Consider the following 19,030-nt stretch of genomic DNA (forward strand, 5'->3'; position numbering starts at 1 on the left):
CAGGTATAGTGACTTGAAACAATTATAATATGAGAAATCAGAAATAGGAAGACTATTACTAATACTGATAGTGGCAGGAATGGAGCCTCTGGTTTTTAACTGCTAGCCATATTTGGTTATGATGACAACACTATATCGCAGTCAGGTATTCTGAATTTGGTATTCCTAATGCCTTAATTCCTAATACCTAATTCCCAATACCTCCGAATACCTAATTAGATACTTAGGTTTTCAGAATGAGGTATTCTGTTGAGCAGGAGGATGCAAGGATCCATAAAGAGCACTAAAAACAGATCTGTGAATAACACTTCTGTCCTATAAAGTGGCTAAGCATCTGTAATGCCATTCCACCCTCAATATTTCTGTGTTTTGTCAGTATATAACTGCTGGATTATGTACAGTAAGAGAAAGAAATGTACTTATATGGGATTTAACTAACCAGGTCATGATTTTCCCAAAAATTGATGTGAATCCATTGATGTGAAGCCTTCTCAATCTCAGATTGAAATGTATAGTTGCTATCTAGTTATGAAAACATTTTAGTTGGCTTCTCTTTGGATTATGGGTCAACTTGCCGGCTGGTAAAAGACGCAAGAAACAGGTTGGCCTTACATTCAAAATCTTGTCTACCTTACATAGTACATAGTTACATAAGTACATAGTTCATCCAAGAAAAGAAATCACCCTAATACATCCTTGCCTATAAACAACCACTCAACACAGTCAAGAGCTTTGTTTGCCCTAAGGAAAGGTGGTGATGGGGTGTGTTGTAATCTGAACAGCTGCCATTTACAAATCTTGACTAATATAAGCATTGTTAAGACACGTGATGGATGCTGCATTGTGCACCAGTATGCCAAACAGTAGTTTTGCAATTAAAAAGTAACTTTTGAGAGAAAAGATCTTTCTAATTTACTGTCCTAAGAGTTTTTTTTCCTCCTGCTGAAGGCTGTCACTTCAGTTATGATAGCATCAATTTGATGAAAATTTTTATTTATTTATAAATAAACAGCCCTTTTTTGGAGTAATTAGTGCTGAGAGGTGATTGTCTTATAAGGTTTAGACTAAAATCCATTATTCGATGATCTGCTGAGATCTTTTCTGACCCTGAAAATCTATGAAATCTATGAAATCTTTCTCTTCCATATTGCAGTACTCCTAAAACCTCTGCCTGTTCTATTGATCTCTTTAAGTCTGCCTGACATTTATTACCCAGGCTAAGGGCATCAACCAAAAACAGATACACATTTAAAGTCTGAAATGTTCTGAAGTAGAACATTTCCTGATTGTCTTATTTTCCTAAAGGCGAGATGTATGTGCTTTCTCTAAAACTAGCTTGATTATTGTTAATTATACAGGCGAAATCATGATGAATGTAATGCCTTGTAACATTTTAGGTTGTGACATTCAGAGGGCAATCATTCTTCTTAGCTTTTCTTGTAATAATTTAAGTAGAAAGCTGGGGCTGGTGTTCATTTATTTGCCAAAGACTTTCCATTTGGTTAACAATGATCAGTTGTTCCTGGAGTTATTTTATTATTTAGGTCAACAGGTCCAGTTCCTTGTTATCACAAACATGTAATACAATCCCTTTCATAAACAGACTGAGATCCATCTTAAAACTAGTTAGGTTTTTTTGTCCCTCTACTTCTATTAAAAGGCAGCTCCAAAACCTCACTCCTCTGATAGTTAACAACTTTGTAATTTCCAGGCTAAATTTATTCATGGCTAATTTATACCCATTTGAACTTATGCCAACATTGTCCTTTAGCTTAAATAGCTCTTCTCCCTCCCTAGGATGGTTCTAAATTTGCCTAATAGCCAATATAATATTTTCTATGTCAGGCACAACAGGTTAGAGGGCCAACTAGCCTGGAACACCAACACTATGCATAAAGACTGATGGTCATAAAAGGTCATAAGTTATATGCTCCAAGCTATCATTCTAGAAAGCAGCCTGGAAGAAGAAGAAAAAAAAAGAAATAAAACAGGTCAGCTGGCTATAAGGATCATGAAAACCTCTCAAGAAGTACAGTGTAGAAAGGGATTAATAAAATCCAGTCCTCTGTCATCATAATCTGAACATGAGATCAGGGCACTTGATACTGGAAAATGCATGTTGACCAGGAAAACTTCAAAAACCTTGAAGGCTTGGCTCTTTATACACCCACAACCTGCTAGCTATGCATTCTCTTAAATATGCAAGATATGTCTTAAAAGCCATTTGGAACCTTGGTTTTTTTGGAGGTTAAGGATAGAATGGGAAAAAAGTTTGGTTTGGTAGTTTGGGAAACAGCAGCATTACTTGGAGTCAGCATGGATTCAACAGGGACAAGTCATGCCTAATCAACCTGATTGTCTGTTTTGATGAGATGGCTCTGTGGATGCAGGGAGACCAGTAGATGTGGTATAGCTTGATTTTAGTAAGGCATTTGATGCAGTCTCCCACAGCATTCTCACGGGCAATCTAAGGAAGTATGGGCTGGATGAATGGGCTGTAAGGTGGATAGAAAACTGGCTGGAGCATCGGGCTCAGAGGGTACTAATCAATGGTTCGATGTCTAGTTGGCAGCCAGGATCAAGTGGAGTGCCCCAGGGTTCACTCCTTGGGATGGTTTTGTTCAGTGTCTTCATCAACAACCTGGAAGATGGCATAGAGTGCACCCTCAGCAAGTTTGCAGTTGACACCAAGCTGGGGCGGGGAGTAGTAGATGCACACTGGAGGGTAGGGCTAGGGTTCAGAATGACCTAGACAAATTGGAGGATTGGGTCAAAAGAAATCTCATGAGGTTCAATAAGGACAAATGCAAGCTCTTGCACTTAGGATGGAACAATCCCATGCACGGGTACAGGCTGAGGGCTGACTGGCTGGGCAGCAGCTCTGCAAAAAAGGACCTGGGGGTAACAGTGTACAATCAGCTGAATATGAGCAAGTGTGTGCCCTTGTTGTCAAGAAGGCTAAAAGCATCCTGGGCTGTATTGGTAGGTGTGTTGCCAACAGGTCAAGGGAAATAATTATTCCCCTCTATTCAGCACTGGTGAGGCCACATCTGGAGTCTTGTCTCCAGTTTTGGGCCCCCCACTACAGAAAGGATGTGGACAAACTGGACAGAATCCAGCGGAGGGCAATAAAAATGGCTGGGGGACATGACTTATGAAAAGATGAGGGAACTGGGCTTATTTTGTTCAGAGAAGAGAAGACTGAGAGGGGATTTAATAGAAGCCTTCAACTACCTGAAGGGATGTTTGAAAAAGGATGGAGCTGGGCTGTTCTCAGTGGTGGCAGATGACAGAGCAAGGACCAATGGGCTCCAGTTGCAGCAAGGGGAAGTTTAGGTTGGATATTAGGAAGATATTCTCACTAGGAGAGTAGTAAAACACTTTAACAGGTTACACAGAGAGGTGGTGGAAGCTCCATCAAGGCCCAGCTAGACAAAGCTTTGGCTGGGATGATCTAGCTGGGGCTGGTCCTGCTTGGTGCAGGGGGTTGGACTAGATGACCTCTTGAGGTTCCTTGGTTGAGAGGGCTGTCCATCCTGCGCCCCTGCCCCTTGCTACTGATTGACCGAGGGGGCTGTCTGTCATGCAGCACCATCCCTCACTGCTGATTGGCAGAGAGGGATGAAGCCACAAGACAGGCAGCCCTCTGAGCCAATCAGCAGTGGGGGGAGGGCCCACTTGGGCTCCTCCCCTTCAGCCAGCATCCCCCTTCTGCTCCCCCTCCAACTCCCACTGGGGAGGCAGCATTTTATTTTAGTAAGTTATTTGGAGAGGGGAATTTTGCAGACAATGCCTGATTTCTAGATTTCCACAAAATCATGAATTGAATAGGTCCCTGCTTATAACGGCTGACACTTGAAATATTTCTGCATCTTGACATGGCCTTCCATCCTGGTGGAACCATGGGGTGGAACCTGCAGGAAACGCAGGATCTGATCTAGACCCTTTGCCATTTTGGAGGTGACCAACCATGTTCCTGGCTTTTTTACGTCCTGGCCTGATTTTAACGTAGGCCTGTTCACGCATGCTTGCATGCAGCAGCATACGGGATATTTTATGTAAGTATGCATGTGGTGCTATATCCTTCCATATCATATTTGCTCCGGCCAAGAACAAATCGAAAGTGGTTGGCATAGTGCTTACTGTAAATGAGGATTTATTTATTTGTATCATGCCAACAATATGCCTGGCTGTTTTATAAATGCACAATAGCTGATTCCTGACTCGAAGAGCTAACAGCTGAAAAGACAGGAATAGCTAAGCGAAATACACAGGGAACGCAGGAGAAAAGACTACCTTAAAATTGACTTATATTTTTCCAACTAATACCTGCTATCCTCAGATGGTAAGAGTGAACAGGATGTTTGATTCAGGGGAGACTTGAAAATAAGCAGAGAAGAAATAAACAAGTGCAGCGTAAGGTGCCAAGTCCCCAAGGTTAGGACAGCACGCTGAGGAGGGAGTAGCAAGGCAGCAAAGAAGAAAATAGGAGAAGAATATAAAACACCCATTGCAACTGGCAATCAGGGCAGGATGAAGGTAGCCAGGGAGGAGACGTGACATTTAGTTAGAAATTAATTGTGAAAAGGCAAACTGGCCAAGACACTTTTCTGAAAGCAAAAATGAGGGCTTGACAATCCTGTGAAATGAGTTTGTAAAAAAAAAACAACCCCCCAAAACCCCCCCCCCCCCCAAAAAAAAACTTCATATAGCCCCTTCCTCCAGTTTTGCTCAGAGATTAGTTTGTTAACGCCTGCACAGGGCTTTCAGCTGGCATGTCTTTAGGATCAGTCCTAATGCAGTATTGCCAATCCCACCATGTCAAAAAGCATGAGACAAACTCTTAAAAATCAAGAGATTTGGCATGTAAATCATGAGATGCTATTTATGAAGTGTGTGCACGCAGTTCCCAAGGCAAAGGCAGCAGGGCGCAGAGCGCCAGCCCTCCTCTGTCCTGCACACATAATTGTGGGGCACATGCACCCCTTGCCTCTCCAGCCCCAGAGCCCAATTCACCCCAACCCATGCCCCACTCCCTCTCTCAGCATGGGGACCTCGATGTCCTCCCTCCTGCCCCTTCCCTCCACCCCCACCCTTTCCCCTCCACAGACTTACCAGCTTGATGCTCTCTACATGTGCCAGAAGAAAAAATCCTGAGATTTGATCTCTCTTTCAGGAGATCATGAGTCAGGGTTCATTTGACTTGGAAATCGGGAGTGTCCTGATTTTTTTTTTCATGAGAGTTGGCATTGCTGATAATGCCAAGATGGCAACATGACTATTGTTTGCTTAATAAGGTGAGGAAGGACCCTCCAGTGGAGCAGTGGTGCAGGTTGAATGAGCATGTCCTGAAACCCCTGAATCCTTGTTTTAGTCCCTGGTCCTGGATTCGGCAGCAAATAGTCCAGCTGCTGCTGTACTGAATCCAGTGCACAGACACGGCAGAATTCAAGCCCTGCACTTGGTATGGCATGTCTCTGGGCAATTGTCTGCATGTGCCTGAATTACAAGTCAGACCCTCAATACTCACTTGAAAAATAACTATTTCTTCTGGCCATGTAATATTGCACACACTTTCCAGGGATACAAAGGTATCACCAACCCGTTGTTTGGGGTAAATTTACAACACGTTTTAAAAGCCTTTTTTTAAAATGCAGTGGAGTAGGGGATGAAGGGTGGATACCGAGGAGAGGGAAATGACATATTTACAGGTGTTGCATCAAGGGTTAGAGAGAGCAACTTTCTTTTTGTGCCAAGGCTCGTAGGACCTTTGCCAAAGCCGGCTGTTTAGGGCATGTGGTGAATTAGATCAATTCTTGGCTGCCCTACCTGTGCCCCAGATATTTTATGGAGTAGAAGCTTTCACACTCAATTAAAGTGGGCAACCCCAAGGCTGAACAGAGCTTCAAATTTAAAAAAAGCATTTGGCAGTGACGATGGACCAGGAGCAATCTGTGAAATTACTAGCTAAAGCCTTGAAGTAGGGTTAGGCACCATCAAGACCAAGTGGTTCAGAGAGGCATGGGCTTTTTTACCTAACAGCGTTCATCGTCAGATGCTAGAATGGACTGGCAGAACGAAAGTGTTTTTTATAGATGAGAAAGGGATGGTGGGGACGGGACACCGATAAGAGAGGATAAGAGCGGGTTGATTAGACCAACTGAACCACACATTCAGTTTAACACTAAGTGAAGTTAAAACTCAAGCAGACACACATTCAAACATGTGTTAAGTGCTCTCATGGACCCTGCAAAATTGCTCCCTTTCACACAGGGTTTATCACTGAACACTTACTAACTTTAATAACCTATTAACCGTCCAATGATTTGCAGGTTATAAGTGAATGTGTGATAACGCCATGAGATGAACAAGGCAGTTACCACCTTGAGGGACACAGAGTTAACAGCTAGCTCGGGTAATGGGATAAGATTCCCAGCTGAACACATAGTTAAGAAAAATCCAGTCTGTGGATTTTTTTTGTTCACAATTTTACTTTTAAAGGTGGCCTTTAAAATTGTCTTGTTTAAGGACGGCTACTCGGAGCTCAGTGATGATGTATTCAGGGATGTTAAAGCAATCTGCCTTCAGTTTTTTATGCTTCTGGAATTGATACCAGATTGGCGTCCACTCATTCTTTTCCATAGGGATCACCCCATCTGTCCAATATATCCGGCAGAGGGGCTTTGTAACCAAGTGATGATATACATGAAGTTGGTGGAGGATCAAGTGAATGAACCTGGTATTATAGGCAGATGTTACATTCAGGTGAATGAACCTTATTCTTTCTGTCAGCCTATTCACCGGATGAAGTAGGTTGTTGCCTATAGCTAAGAAGAGACAACTGGTTTGATTTGTTCCACATCAACTCCAGCCATTACAAACAGCCAAGCTCAATGTCCTGTATTAAGTATCTGTGAATTATTCAGATTAACCCTGCCTTGGAACAATCACGGCTACTTTAGCTTCATTGCCTCTCTGACAGCTCTGTGTAGATGCTGTGCCACCTCTGTGTTGGTGTGGGTCATATCCCAGACTAATCAGGGCCACATTAAAATAGTTATTAGTCTATGAAAGCTCATGCCTCTCTGAACCGGTTAGTCTGAGATGGCTGATTTCCTACAGAACAAAGCCTTTTATCCTGGGATCCCCTCTGTCCCGCTCTGAGTACCCGTGAAGTACCCTTGAAATACTGAGATAAAACACTTTTTGCCAGGACAGTCGGGGCTCATTATTATTCAAGATACATGTATAAAAAAAATTGTCCCATACCTGTTTAAGTGCCACCCCAGAACAATCAGAACAGGATCAACAGGTAACATGTTTTTAAGGTAACATGACATCTGCCCTACCGTCTGCCTGACTTCAGACCAACACAGCTAACCGCCTCTCAGTCTGTATATAAAACCAGAAAGATTCCCAGTTGTTTTGCTTTGATCTGCTTGAAAAGCACATTCCTAAATTGCAGCCACACTTTGTGAGCTCCTCAGACAAGTGAACAATGACAAGTCTATTTTAACTAAACCCATGCTTCTCCACTGCAAATCCAGTTAGTATCCCAAGGTCACGAAAGCAAGCTAACTTTTTTTTTCTTGAGAATGAGCGCATTGGTAGGTTGCCATGTCCGTGAAGTAAGGTTGATATGGAAGGAAAACTTGAAAGCAAGCCCTGACTGGAAGATATGGGAAATCCAATAGACTTCTGAGATTCACCTGGTAATAAGCAGTCTTCAGGGAAACTTTCTGAAAGCCCACGGTTCATCACCATGCAGCGCATGCTATGCATGGTTGTCAGCTCTCAGATGATAAGCAAACACAATTCAGAAATACATAAAACCCTTCACGGATAATGACATCAGATCTGACAGCACCCTATTATCATATTAACATTGTTCTTTTTGTCAAATAGCCATTTATTTTTCTTCAAAACCATTGGATATATAAGCCGGGAGAGGCAATTTGGTAGATTTCACTAATCTAAAGAAATATTTAGGTATTAAAGCCATCTACCAATTTGCAATAGGAAGTGCAAACAGTTTGTTCCGAAGTTGTGTATTTTTTGATCAGTCAGCCCTGCCTTGTTTCTGACTTTGTAAGCTATTATCCCAAATCAGAGCTCAATGGTACCAAAAGCCGTGCTCTTTGCTTTTCCAATTGTTTGGGCCAAAAGTCATTAGTTTTTTTGTACGATGGATACGGAAGCAAGCATCAGTTGCAATAAACCCCTATTATCATCGTGTTCATGACGGAGGGTAGCAATGCATTATGCTGGAACAAAAGCCACCTATCCTAGAAATGGGAAGAGCATCTCTTGCATTGGGCGACTCATGTTTCTGCTGCATCATGCCTTTGATGTGTGTTTGCTGCGTTTGACGTGTCAACAAATAGTGGCAGCTGATATTGCAGACAATTTCCCATTTCTGCTAAGTTAAAAAACTGAATAAACAGGAGGGAAAAAGCAATGTTACACTGTTGCTGGAGCCATTTGGTGTGCAAGTCTTGGCTTCATGTTTTTCATGTGTAAGGTTATTTTCTCCATGCCATGCTTTTTGGGACTTGCAAATGCTGAACACGGATGGATCAAATTCTGTGCTGATTTACTTCATCTTCTCATGGAGGAGGCAACCCATTTAGTATAAAAACGTTACTGTTATTTTTCCTGATGACAGTCTATTTGTATCTTCTGATCTTGTGATGTATTTTGTTCCTGTTCCCCTTAAGTGTAATTATGCTTAAAGAAAAAATAGAAACTAATTTTGAGCAAATATTCGTTTCTTAGTGTCAAATTGTATTTCTTCCTCTTCCCCTCCATTGCATTCTTCAGAAAACTTGGCAAATGGATTGAAAACTATCCAAGTAGGGATCTCCCCACAACCTGACACTCTCTCTCGCTCTCTGTTTCTTCCCTGAACTCCAACCCATTTTTCTGATAGCCCCATCTCGGAGAATCCCCTTCTGACACCAAAGTGTTAAAACTTCACCAGGGGCTTGTTACAGCAATATGGATGTAAGCTATTTTTTTTACATGCTACTTGTTTATTGTGTCCTGATCATGAACTAATTCATGTCCTCCTGTCTCTTTGCTTGCACAGCTGCAAGTTGAGATCATGGACGCAACCGGGAAAAGTATCGAAACCCCTGTCCCTCTGGATATCATAATCATCGATCAGAATGACAACAGGCCCATCTTCAGGGAAGGACCGTACATTGGACATGTCATGGAAGGATCACCTACAGGTACGCTGATGTCAGCTATGCCTCCGGAAGCTCCTATAGGCCTAATTCTCCCATCCGATATATGCATGCTTTTTCCTTTGCAGAATGATTCCTGCTGACTCTGTAAGAAGGGCACGGCTCATTAACTCCTCCCTGCATACAAGGGATGTGGGAGGAGCCCTTTGAGCAAAGGGTAATGGTTTCTGGGACGGAGAAGTGTCTTCAGGGAAATCCTACAAACAATATTGCTTGGGAAGAAAGCTCTGGCTGAAGTTCTTGTTTTGTTATTTTTATCTGGGTTACCAAAAGAGACAAACCCCAGGATAAAATTAAGGTTCAAACTAAATACAGCATGTGTGGCTTCTGCTCAGGGTGGGAATTGTGCCTGTTCACAGCTAGATTAGCTGCTAGCAGGATTTATGTGTTGGTGCAATGCCCATGTGAGAGAGAAATGACAAGAACAAGTGGAAACTGTATTGAAAAATATGCTCATATTTTAGGGAAATTTTAGCTATTATAGCATGTTGATACAACAACATAAAAATATATAGTGGAGACTGGCACTAGCAGTGAACATTTCCTCGCTAATCAAGTATATATTTGATGATTGTATGTGTTTCACTTGGCATTTTCTGTAAAATTAAGGGTCTTAGAACAGAACATCCTTCCAAATTGTAGCTTGGATATGAATAGTCTCTCTGTCTTAACTCTTCCTGTGGTTACACTTGGTTGTATTCTGTGCCAGGTCCTATCTTTTGCAGTTGTGTAATATAGCTGTGAGTTTTTAAGTAACTGTTGAATTCTGGTTGGGAGTTATTTGCACTTCATTTGTATTTATATGATCAGATATAATTCTGATCTGATTTAAAGTAATGTGAATGAGGACAAGTTGCTTCGGAGGGATACAGGTGGGATTACAACCGGACCATACATCTGTTAGTCTGTTTCTACATATTAATAAAAAAGGTTAAACCCATACATCTTAGCCAGGGAAAGCTGTGACTGAGTAATGACTCTGGGGTTTGGCTGTTGGCCACGTTGCAATCTTTCAGGCTGCAATCAAATACGTATATATTATTTTGAACAATTAATATTTGTTTGAGCTCAGTATATGGGCATGTAACCAAGGGAAATCAGTTTCTCCTTCCCCTTTGATCTATTAAACCTTTCATAAGAACAGATATTAATCTCTGTTCGAACTTTATCATTGATGTGGTCACTAGACACCTTTTAGGTTTTTCAGCAAGTTTTATGTATTAGTACAGAGTTATTCTCCCTTGGTTGGCTTCAGATTTGAATTTCATTATGAGCTGCTGTCCTGTTTGATTAAAAGAGAAGGGTGTTCAGATAAATGTCCAATGTTGAATAGTGCAGCATTTAACCAGTGGGCAAAGCACCAGCAGGAAAATTTAGGAGATTGACCACCTTTTTATTCTAACCAGAGAGAAATTAGTGTCATGTTCAACAGATTGATTATCCAAGTGGAAAATCAACTGTTTTCTAATGTTGTGTTTTGCCTGCTTCTGATATTGGTGAACGGTGAGGAAGCCACAAGAAACTTCCCCTAAAGTTTATTCCTAAATCCTCCTCCCCACCACCACCATCGTTCTCTTTATAGAGGAATAGGAGCTTCATCCCTGATGGCACGTGCACAGTTATGAGAGTTTCTCTCCAGTTCTTTTGTACACACCAATCAATAGTAGATAACAGAGTATGACTCTACCTAATCAGATCAAGTGGCCGGTTTCATTACTTTTTTTTGTTTCTTTAGACTGCAACGTAAGCAGTTTCTTGGTATGCACAGTTAAACCTATCATCCAGCAGGCCAGCTAATGATTTCCATTACTTTCTCCAGATAGCTGTGTGATATTTAAGAGCCATGGGGTTAAGGAAACAATGAAACAAATTGTGTGGTTATTTGTGGGACTGTGGAGGGAAGCCTTTGAGTATCCTGAAGTTATATCACTTTTTCAGGTATCCAAACCCAGTGTCCATCATAACAGCAGGTTCCTATGAGGTCATATTGTGTAGTAGTGTAAGAGTGATGTTATAGCTGTGATGGATGACCGGATGAAGAATGCCGTGCCTTTGAAAGCTTGTCTAGCTCTATCCCAACTGTATAATTGGTCCAATAAAAGATATCAACATATTTGTCAGGATTTGAACAAAATCTAGCTTTAAAACAAAACCCAAGGCTTTCTTTACCCAAAAGTTCCCAGAAAGGATAGATAGATAAATATATACGAATACTTCTATTGCTGTTAGCATCCAGAAATTAAAAATAAAAAGTCATCTGTAATACAGACATAAATTTAATTTTTTTTTGCAGTTTACATTAAATTATTCATTCTTACCCAGGGAATATATAACTGGGATTTTACACTTGATTGGTGCTAAAAATTCAAATGCATTCTGGTCTCTATTAATTATCACCAAAAAGAAGAACGATCAGCATGGGAAAATATATAAAGTGGTTTCAAAAGATGTAGGCAGCACGGTTGAATGGTCATACGCTACATAGTGAAAGGGAGGAAATTCGTTAGGAGCCAGTTGGAGCTGGGCATCAAAAACCCTTAGTTGGGAGCTGGTTACCTGCAGAACAGTTTTCATGGAAGGTCGTGGAAGCATTTCTTCTTGCTTGTGCTTTGATTCACATAACTTTGCATTGACAAGCTGTGTCCAGACGAGCGTGGACACCGGTGCTGCTGCTAGTTGTCCCCAGGAAACGCCTGTGCCACATGCCCTCTGGCGGTTACCCTTAGTGGGGTAGAGGAGGATGGGGCCAGCTACTATGCTGGCCCCAGCAGCCTTACTTCGGATCCTGGGGGCTGGGGAAGCTGCAGCTGCATCACTCCTGCGGCTGGGAGCCTGGACAGCAGCCAGAAGATGCCTCCGGCCAGCCAGGCTCCAGTTTTAAGTGGCACGCACTACCGCCACCAGCATTGTCCCACTTTTTTTCTCCACTGTTTTTTTTTTTTTACTCTGGGATATCCCGGGGTCAAAAAACCCACCCTTCACTGCAAGGTAGCAGCGTGGGAAATGCCCAAGTGTACGGTGCTGCAGACAGGTCTGCGACATCACAGACCGCACGGCCACACTCATCTGGACGCGGCCAGAGAGGGTGGATTAGATGAGACGATGGTAGGCCTTTAATTTTTATGTTATTATGATTCTGTGTCTTGTACGTGGGCAAGCTGATTATAATTTATGGTTGTGTTTTAGGGGAAGGGGGAAGAAAAAATACCGGGCAGAAGGTCAGAGTCTGAGGGAATGTGCCTGCTTATGTTTCTCCCAGGGAGGTCTTACTCTAAGAACATTACATAATAACAATTAACTCTGTGCCTTAAGAGTTTGTCAATGCAAAGTAGTCTTCATTAAGTATTCAGAGTACAGAGACAGGGCAGGGGGAGCCATATTTTTGCTCACGCCCTGTCAGCGGCGAATTACATGTGGTTCAAACAGGAGCACTTTGTAGTGCTCCATGTATAATGCAGTTCGGAAGTCATTCGTGCCTATGGTACAGCATTTACATATCTGCCCAAATGCAGCGTCAACCTGGCTGCACTGCATAAATACACAAAATTCCCATTATTCCTACCATCTTCCAGCTTCACAATCAGTTCAGTTGCCATTAGTCATTTTTTTTGCCTTCCTACAAAAGGGAGCTGGCAGGGTTCCCTATATGTGCTTAAAGAGAATAGAGTGAGGAGCAGCAAGCAGACAACCTTAGCAATCTAGAGTAGCACTGAAGATGAAAGGATTTTTCCCTAGAGGGTAGGGTCTAGAAAGGTCCGATGGCTTGATTTGCCTGAAGGTGGTAAGAAGAAGCTTGAAGGAGACAGCATGTTCCAAATGCAGTTGCCAACTGTCTGTAAATTTGTCTTTTAAGTCAAGCCTCTCAAGTAAATTTATGGACAGTCTTTTAAAAAAAAACAAACCAAAAAAGACCCTAATAAAGCTTGTTTCTAAAGTCCATAAAAAAAATAGAGCTGTTCATGAAGATACTAAGGAACTGTGAATTCAACTGAAGATTATCATCAGAATGAGATAAGTGCAAGTTGTGATGGACAAGCAGAGCCCGTACTGCCTTGCATCTGAGTGAGAGGGCAGCTCCGCAACTTTCAAGGAGCTCTTCATCACGGCTCCATCACCTCCATCCTGTCGCTGTGCCCCATTGGCCATCACCTGCCTGTAATGGCTGGTTGCCTTGCAGGTAGGCAGGGCACCAGACAGGTAGACTGAGGCACCAGACAGAACAGGGAGGGGGGTGGTGCGATCAAAACACTTCAGTATTTTAAAGCAAAAATGCTTGGTCATCAGTAAAAAGTCTGCAAACATGGTCAGTAAAAAAAAAAAAAAATGCCCTTGGGTTGGCAACTCAGATTCTGGAGGAGGGATACAGGCTGAATTCTGTCCTTAGCTTTGCCATTAACTTGTTATAGAACCTATGGTAGGAAGAAGAGAAGGATGCTCCAGTCATTTGCATGCTGCTGCAGGACATATAGGCCTTCAGTTTCTTGGTGCCTCTGCTCCCCATTTGTAAAAGGGTTAATTAGCACACCTCTTCCTCATGGGGGTTTTATAAGGGCAAATACAGTAAAAGCTGTATTAACCAGCATGAGTGGGGGAAGAGGGGTGCCGGTTATCTAAAAGTTCTGGTTATCTGGGCTTGCACATAGTGGTGGTATGGGATGGTGGCAGCCACCCCCACGTGGCGACACTTCTCTACCCCCTCCCTCCTCACGTCAAGCCCAGCGCCTGCGTGGCCCGCAGAGGGGAGCCACTGCCCTCGCCCCCCCTTCCCCCCACCCGACCCTGCTCAAGAAATACGTGATGTGCGTGACGATTAATAGAGTATTCTGGTTAGTGAAATGCTGGTTAACATCTTAATTGTACATTGAATAATCTGAGACACAAAATCTGTGGTACTATGAACCATACAAGCACCCATGGACCTGTCCACATTATTGCACCTTCCCATTATAGCCATCTTGTCATGGGTAGGTTGGTAGTGCCCAAGCGAAGATGCAGCATATGCCTGCAAGAGGGTTTTTACTGCTGGCTTAGCTGCACAACTTTAGTGTCTGCCCTGAGATTCCTTCAGTAAAGACAGGTAGCATTCCAAATTTCTTCTCACAGAGTTTATTCTTTGGTTCCCTTTGTTCTTCATCCCAAGAAACTTTCTCACTCTTCCTTCTTTTTCTAGTTTGTCTCAGTGTATCATTGTGCTTGCCTATATTGAGGGTCATCCTTTTGATTTGCTATGGAAGATCTTCATGGCTGATCCATTTTCTAACACATAGTTCTGTAATTATTTCTAGCCATTTGTTGTCCTGCTTCATGTTGGTATTTATCCATCTGGCTCCAAGCAAAAGCATTTTAAGGTTTGAAAGAGAAAACAGCCCAGATCTCCGTGTAGCAGCTTGACAGCAAGATTGTCTTCCTTATTAATCAGAGTCCAAGTACTCTTGCTTGACAATGCTGTGTTTCTTTATCGTTCAATCAGTTATGCGTTTCTCACTCAGCTGTTCACTCAGTTAAATCTTATGGTCTTAGTCTCCTTGTCTTAATATCCATATGGTTGATGTCAAGGGCAAAGTAAGATTTCCAAATGTCCTTTGTAAACCAGTACAATCAGTGTTCACAAATTACCTGTCAGAGCATTGTACAAATATATTGTCCAGTCAGTGATATTGTCCAGTCAACCAAGATTTCACATTGTTTGCATTTGTTTTCCTCTGTTTATCAGACATTTGGGTTTATGCCTTTGACATTATTCATCAGATTCTACTATCCCTTTCGCCTACTGAGCTCCCTAGTAGCTCCAGACAGCTTTGTACAGTTCTTCACAAAGATCATATGTATTTCTACATACATACATACATAAATATGTAATACACACACACACACACACGTATAATATATGTAGAGCGAGAGAAAGAATTAATTGATATTGACTATATATTAATTGATTATATATATCAATACAATGTCAATATATATCAACATAATGCCCATTTATGTATATTATTATTGCTTCATTGCTCCTTATGGGATTAAAGAGCAGTTGCTGAGATGCCATGTACTTAAAGTTTAAGGTCCCAGAAGAAACAGGCATTGCATTATATGCAGAACCATATATCTTATCACAATCTTTTTGATCTATTTCATTCACCTTTTAAATCACTTCCAAGCATTGAAATAACCCTCAGCACCAACATAAATCATATTCTTATGGGTCTCTGACTCATATCTGTCTTCATGATTACTGGACTTCATTGTAACTTCCTCTACACTCTGATATTATGGTGATGAGAGTCGTATAACTTTACAGATAGAAAGATACCTAGAGGGTTTTGAAGCCTTGTTTCAGGGATTCATGAGCACGTTAATATCTCACTTTTAATTATTCATTGTTAGATTTCAGTGAGTTTCTGCGTTGGGGCATACTTTTAGTACTGTCATAATCCCTTTTGGGACCTTTTGTGGGCTTTTCATATATTTATTGACTATATAACTGCACTTACACTCTGTATATCGTTCATCACCAACACGGAGTACATGGGGGTTAGATAGAGGTAGCACTATGCATTCAAATAGTAAGCACTTCATTTTTAATATCCAAACTGAGGGGGTTTTTTTATAGGACTTGCTTCAAATAAATTGGTTCAAGACAGATGTTCTAGCTTTTTGTTGTCTTTTGAAATGACTTCTTGTCCCCAGTGATTTGATAGTTGAGTTCCTTAATTAGAGGAAAGACACAGAAACCTTGGAGTGACATTATATTTTGCCTTTAAATATAACTGTGAAGAAATCCACAGTTATATTGTATGTATGTATGTATATGTACTAGGGCTGTGTAAAATGGCCCCGTTCTGTTTCGACTTGAGTTTTGAGGTTTCCATGGAACAGCGTTTCCTTTAGAATTTCATTTAGATTTGAAACAGCTGTTCTGTTTTGCTTTGTTGAAACAGTGAGGCTGTTTTGACGCTGTTACAATGTTTTGCCCGTTTGCTATAATGGGGAAGCTCGAAACAGCCTCTCTCATCTGGCAGGCAGATGGGGGCCTGCAACCCAGGGGAGGGCTGCGGGGGCTGTGCCAGTCCCCATGGGGCTGCGGGCCTCTGATCTGCCTGCCTGATGGGGGAGGGAAGCCAGGTGCTGCTGCCTGGGACCAGGGAGATGGGGAAGGGACCTAAGCCCGATTGCTCAGTTCCCCTCCCCAGCGCTACGATCAGGCTGGGGTTGGGAACTCAGGCCAGCTGGGTTGAGTTCCTTTCCCCAACCCGATTATAGGGCTGGGGAAGGGAACTGAGCAATCAGGCTCAGTTCCCTTCCCCACCCCAACTGCAGCGGTGGGGAGAGGAACTGAGCCCGGATTCAGTTCCCGTCCCCTGTGCTGTGATCAGCTTCCCGCAGCCCAGCCGCGGGAGATGGGGAGAGCCGGGGCTGTGCTCCCAGCTGAGCCACATGGGGCTGTGGAGCCACTGGGAGTACAGCCCTGGTTCTCCCGTCTCCCACCACCTGACGGCTGGCTGCTTTGAAACTCAAAACGTTTTGAAACTTTTAAAACATTTTGACTACCCTCATTTTGTTTTGAGGCTGTTTTGAAGCCCTTCATTTCGATTTGATTTCACTGTTTCAAGCTCAAAATGAGTCAAAACAGTGGAAAATTGAAACAGCTGGTGAAATTTCGCACAGCTCTAATATGTACCATACTACTATAATTCAAATGATCATAAATATATATCTATATATATATGCAGACTCCATTAGAGTTCATTTCATATACAAGTTCCAATACATTTATCCTATTAGGGTTAGACAAGAGAAACAAGTTAAACAAAACACATAAGAATTGGAAACAGGAGGTCTTTCTCGTCTCAGAAACCCAACAGATACACACATGCTTTTACTCTCCTGATAGTGATATGTTACAATGAACTTTACAGGTGCATCCCCATCGGCAGGAACGTGTTTCTTCGGGGACAAGTAGCAGCAGCATACCTTGTACTGCTGCTACTTCTCCCTGGGGAATGCCTGTGTCGTGCACCCTCTGGCTCACGGCAGTTTACCCCAGGTTGGGTAGGAGAGACTGGGTCCAGCAACTGTGCTGGCAGCAGCCTTTCCTGGGGTCCGGAGGGCCTCCTGGAGTTGCACCCACAGTGCTCCTGCAGCAGGAAGTCTGGCTGACAGCCGGAGAATGGCTCCAGTTGGCTAGGCCCCAGTTTTGAGAGGCATGCACTGCTTCCATGTGCACTACCCTGCTTTTTTTTTGGTGTGCATTTTTTTGACCCCAGGATTTCTTGGGGTCAAAAAAAACCCCTCCACACTAAAAAGTAGCAGCGCAGGGAACACCTGCACGTGTGGTGTGCGGCACCGCAGAATACTGCACATCCACATTTGTCTGGACACACCCTACGACTGCAAATAGTTTGTGGTTCTTTCAGTTCTCCAAAATTATATCCAATCCATATGGGCAACTACCATAATTCAGATGATCATAATTAAGCGTTTATGTGTGCATCTTTCTGAAGAACATCTTTACATCCATTAAGAGCCCCTAATTGGAATATCAAAAGTTAGAACACTGTTAAGTAGAGCATCCGGCACTTGTCTTTACCTGTTGGCAAGTCCTGCTGACTTATCTTGTTAGCATTGTTGTCTTGTCATGTAGGACAAAAAAAAAAATGAATTGGCTTTTACTTATGGGCTGTGCAGTGATCCCTAATGTAAGCATTAAGTGCAGTTTCATAGCCATGGCAATGCATCTGAAAAAGAAATCTGTCAGATTTCAGAGTGAGATGGGAAAAGGAAAATAAGTGTTAGGCTTAATTCATCTTTGCCAAAACTTTGCCACCTACTGAGAAAACAGAGCTCTAACTAGACCCAGATCAGTGAAAGGTGTGAATCATTCGGCAATGGTGAAAAACTAAACTGGAATATACCCAGTGAGGTTGCCAGGCCATGTACTGAAGTGGGCTTCCCCAGTGAGCTTTTGAATAGGTAACAAAGTGAACATGAGCTACCTATAGAATATTAGGCTACAGGCAAGATGAACAAACACCACACACATTTTTAAGGGCTCCTTAAAAAATCCTTGTGTGCATTAAATTAAGTTTTCTTCTAAGTACCCTCTGTCCTTACTTGTCAGCAAGTTTTATTACCTTGGCAAAATCTAGCTCTGACAACTTTCTCCTAGCACCCCCACCCCCTTCAGTTTTGTTGCTAAACCTATGCATAAGAAAGGCTCCAAAGTTTTTTAGATTAGCAAGCAAACTAGGCTAAGTGGCAGTTAAGATTGCCTCCTGTAGGTCTGAAATCTGCAAAGCATGAAAATAAGAAGTTAAAGGGAAAGACCTGCAAATCCTTTGCACCTTCATAATGCCAATAATGAATTCTATAAAGCATTCACTTTTATCTTCAACAGATACCAAACGGCAATATGTATCCAACTTCATTAAACTTGCACTCGTACAAAATCTCTTCTCTCAGTTATATCAACTGATCAGAGCACCTGGGTTTCATATAGTGTATTCAGTTTGGAAGAGGTAGAGCGTGTTAGGAGGGCCTTTCATTTCTTTTGTCGCTGCTGTACACGACTATTTGAAGTGACAAAGGACGGGCTAAAGACATGCATTAAAAGAAGAGACTTTGACCACAATGACTAGAGGTTGCCCGGGTGAATTTAATCAAAGGTGAAATCCTGAGGTTGATATACCCAAGGAACGTTGTTCTCCTTATATAAGCCTAGAAGAAAATGCAGCCATCTGCATTTATATGTAAGAGGGAACAACATCCTTACACAAGGAAGGAGG

General features: G+C 42.3%; 1 protein-coding gene across 2 annotated transcripts in view; it reads left to right on the plus strand.

Annotated features, from left to right (window-relative positions):
* Positions 1–19,030, plus strand: part of CDH13 (cadherin 13) — a 788,124-nt gene that overhangs the window by 431,441 nt on the left and 337,653 nt on the right. For both annotated transcript variants that reach the window (XM_019488228.2, XM_006268561.4), the window contains exon 6: positions 9,089–9,233. In XM_019488228.2, coding sequence (XP_019343773.1) covers positions 9,089–9,233 — 145 coding nt within the window. The remainder of the gene's footprint in view (positions 1–9,088; positions 9,234–19,030) is intronic.

This window comes from Alligator mississippiensis, chromosome 10 (genome assembly GCF_030867095.1).
Source record: "Alligator mississippiensis isolate rAllMis1 chromosome 10, rAllMis1, whole genome shotgun sequence".
Classification (NCBI taxonomy): domain Eukaryota; kingdom Metazoa; phylum Chordata; order Crocodylia; family Alligatoridae; genus Alligator; species Alligator mississippiensis.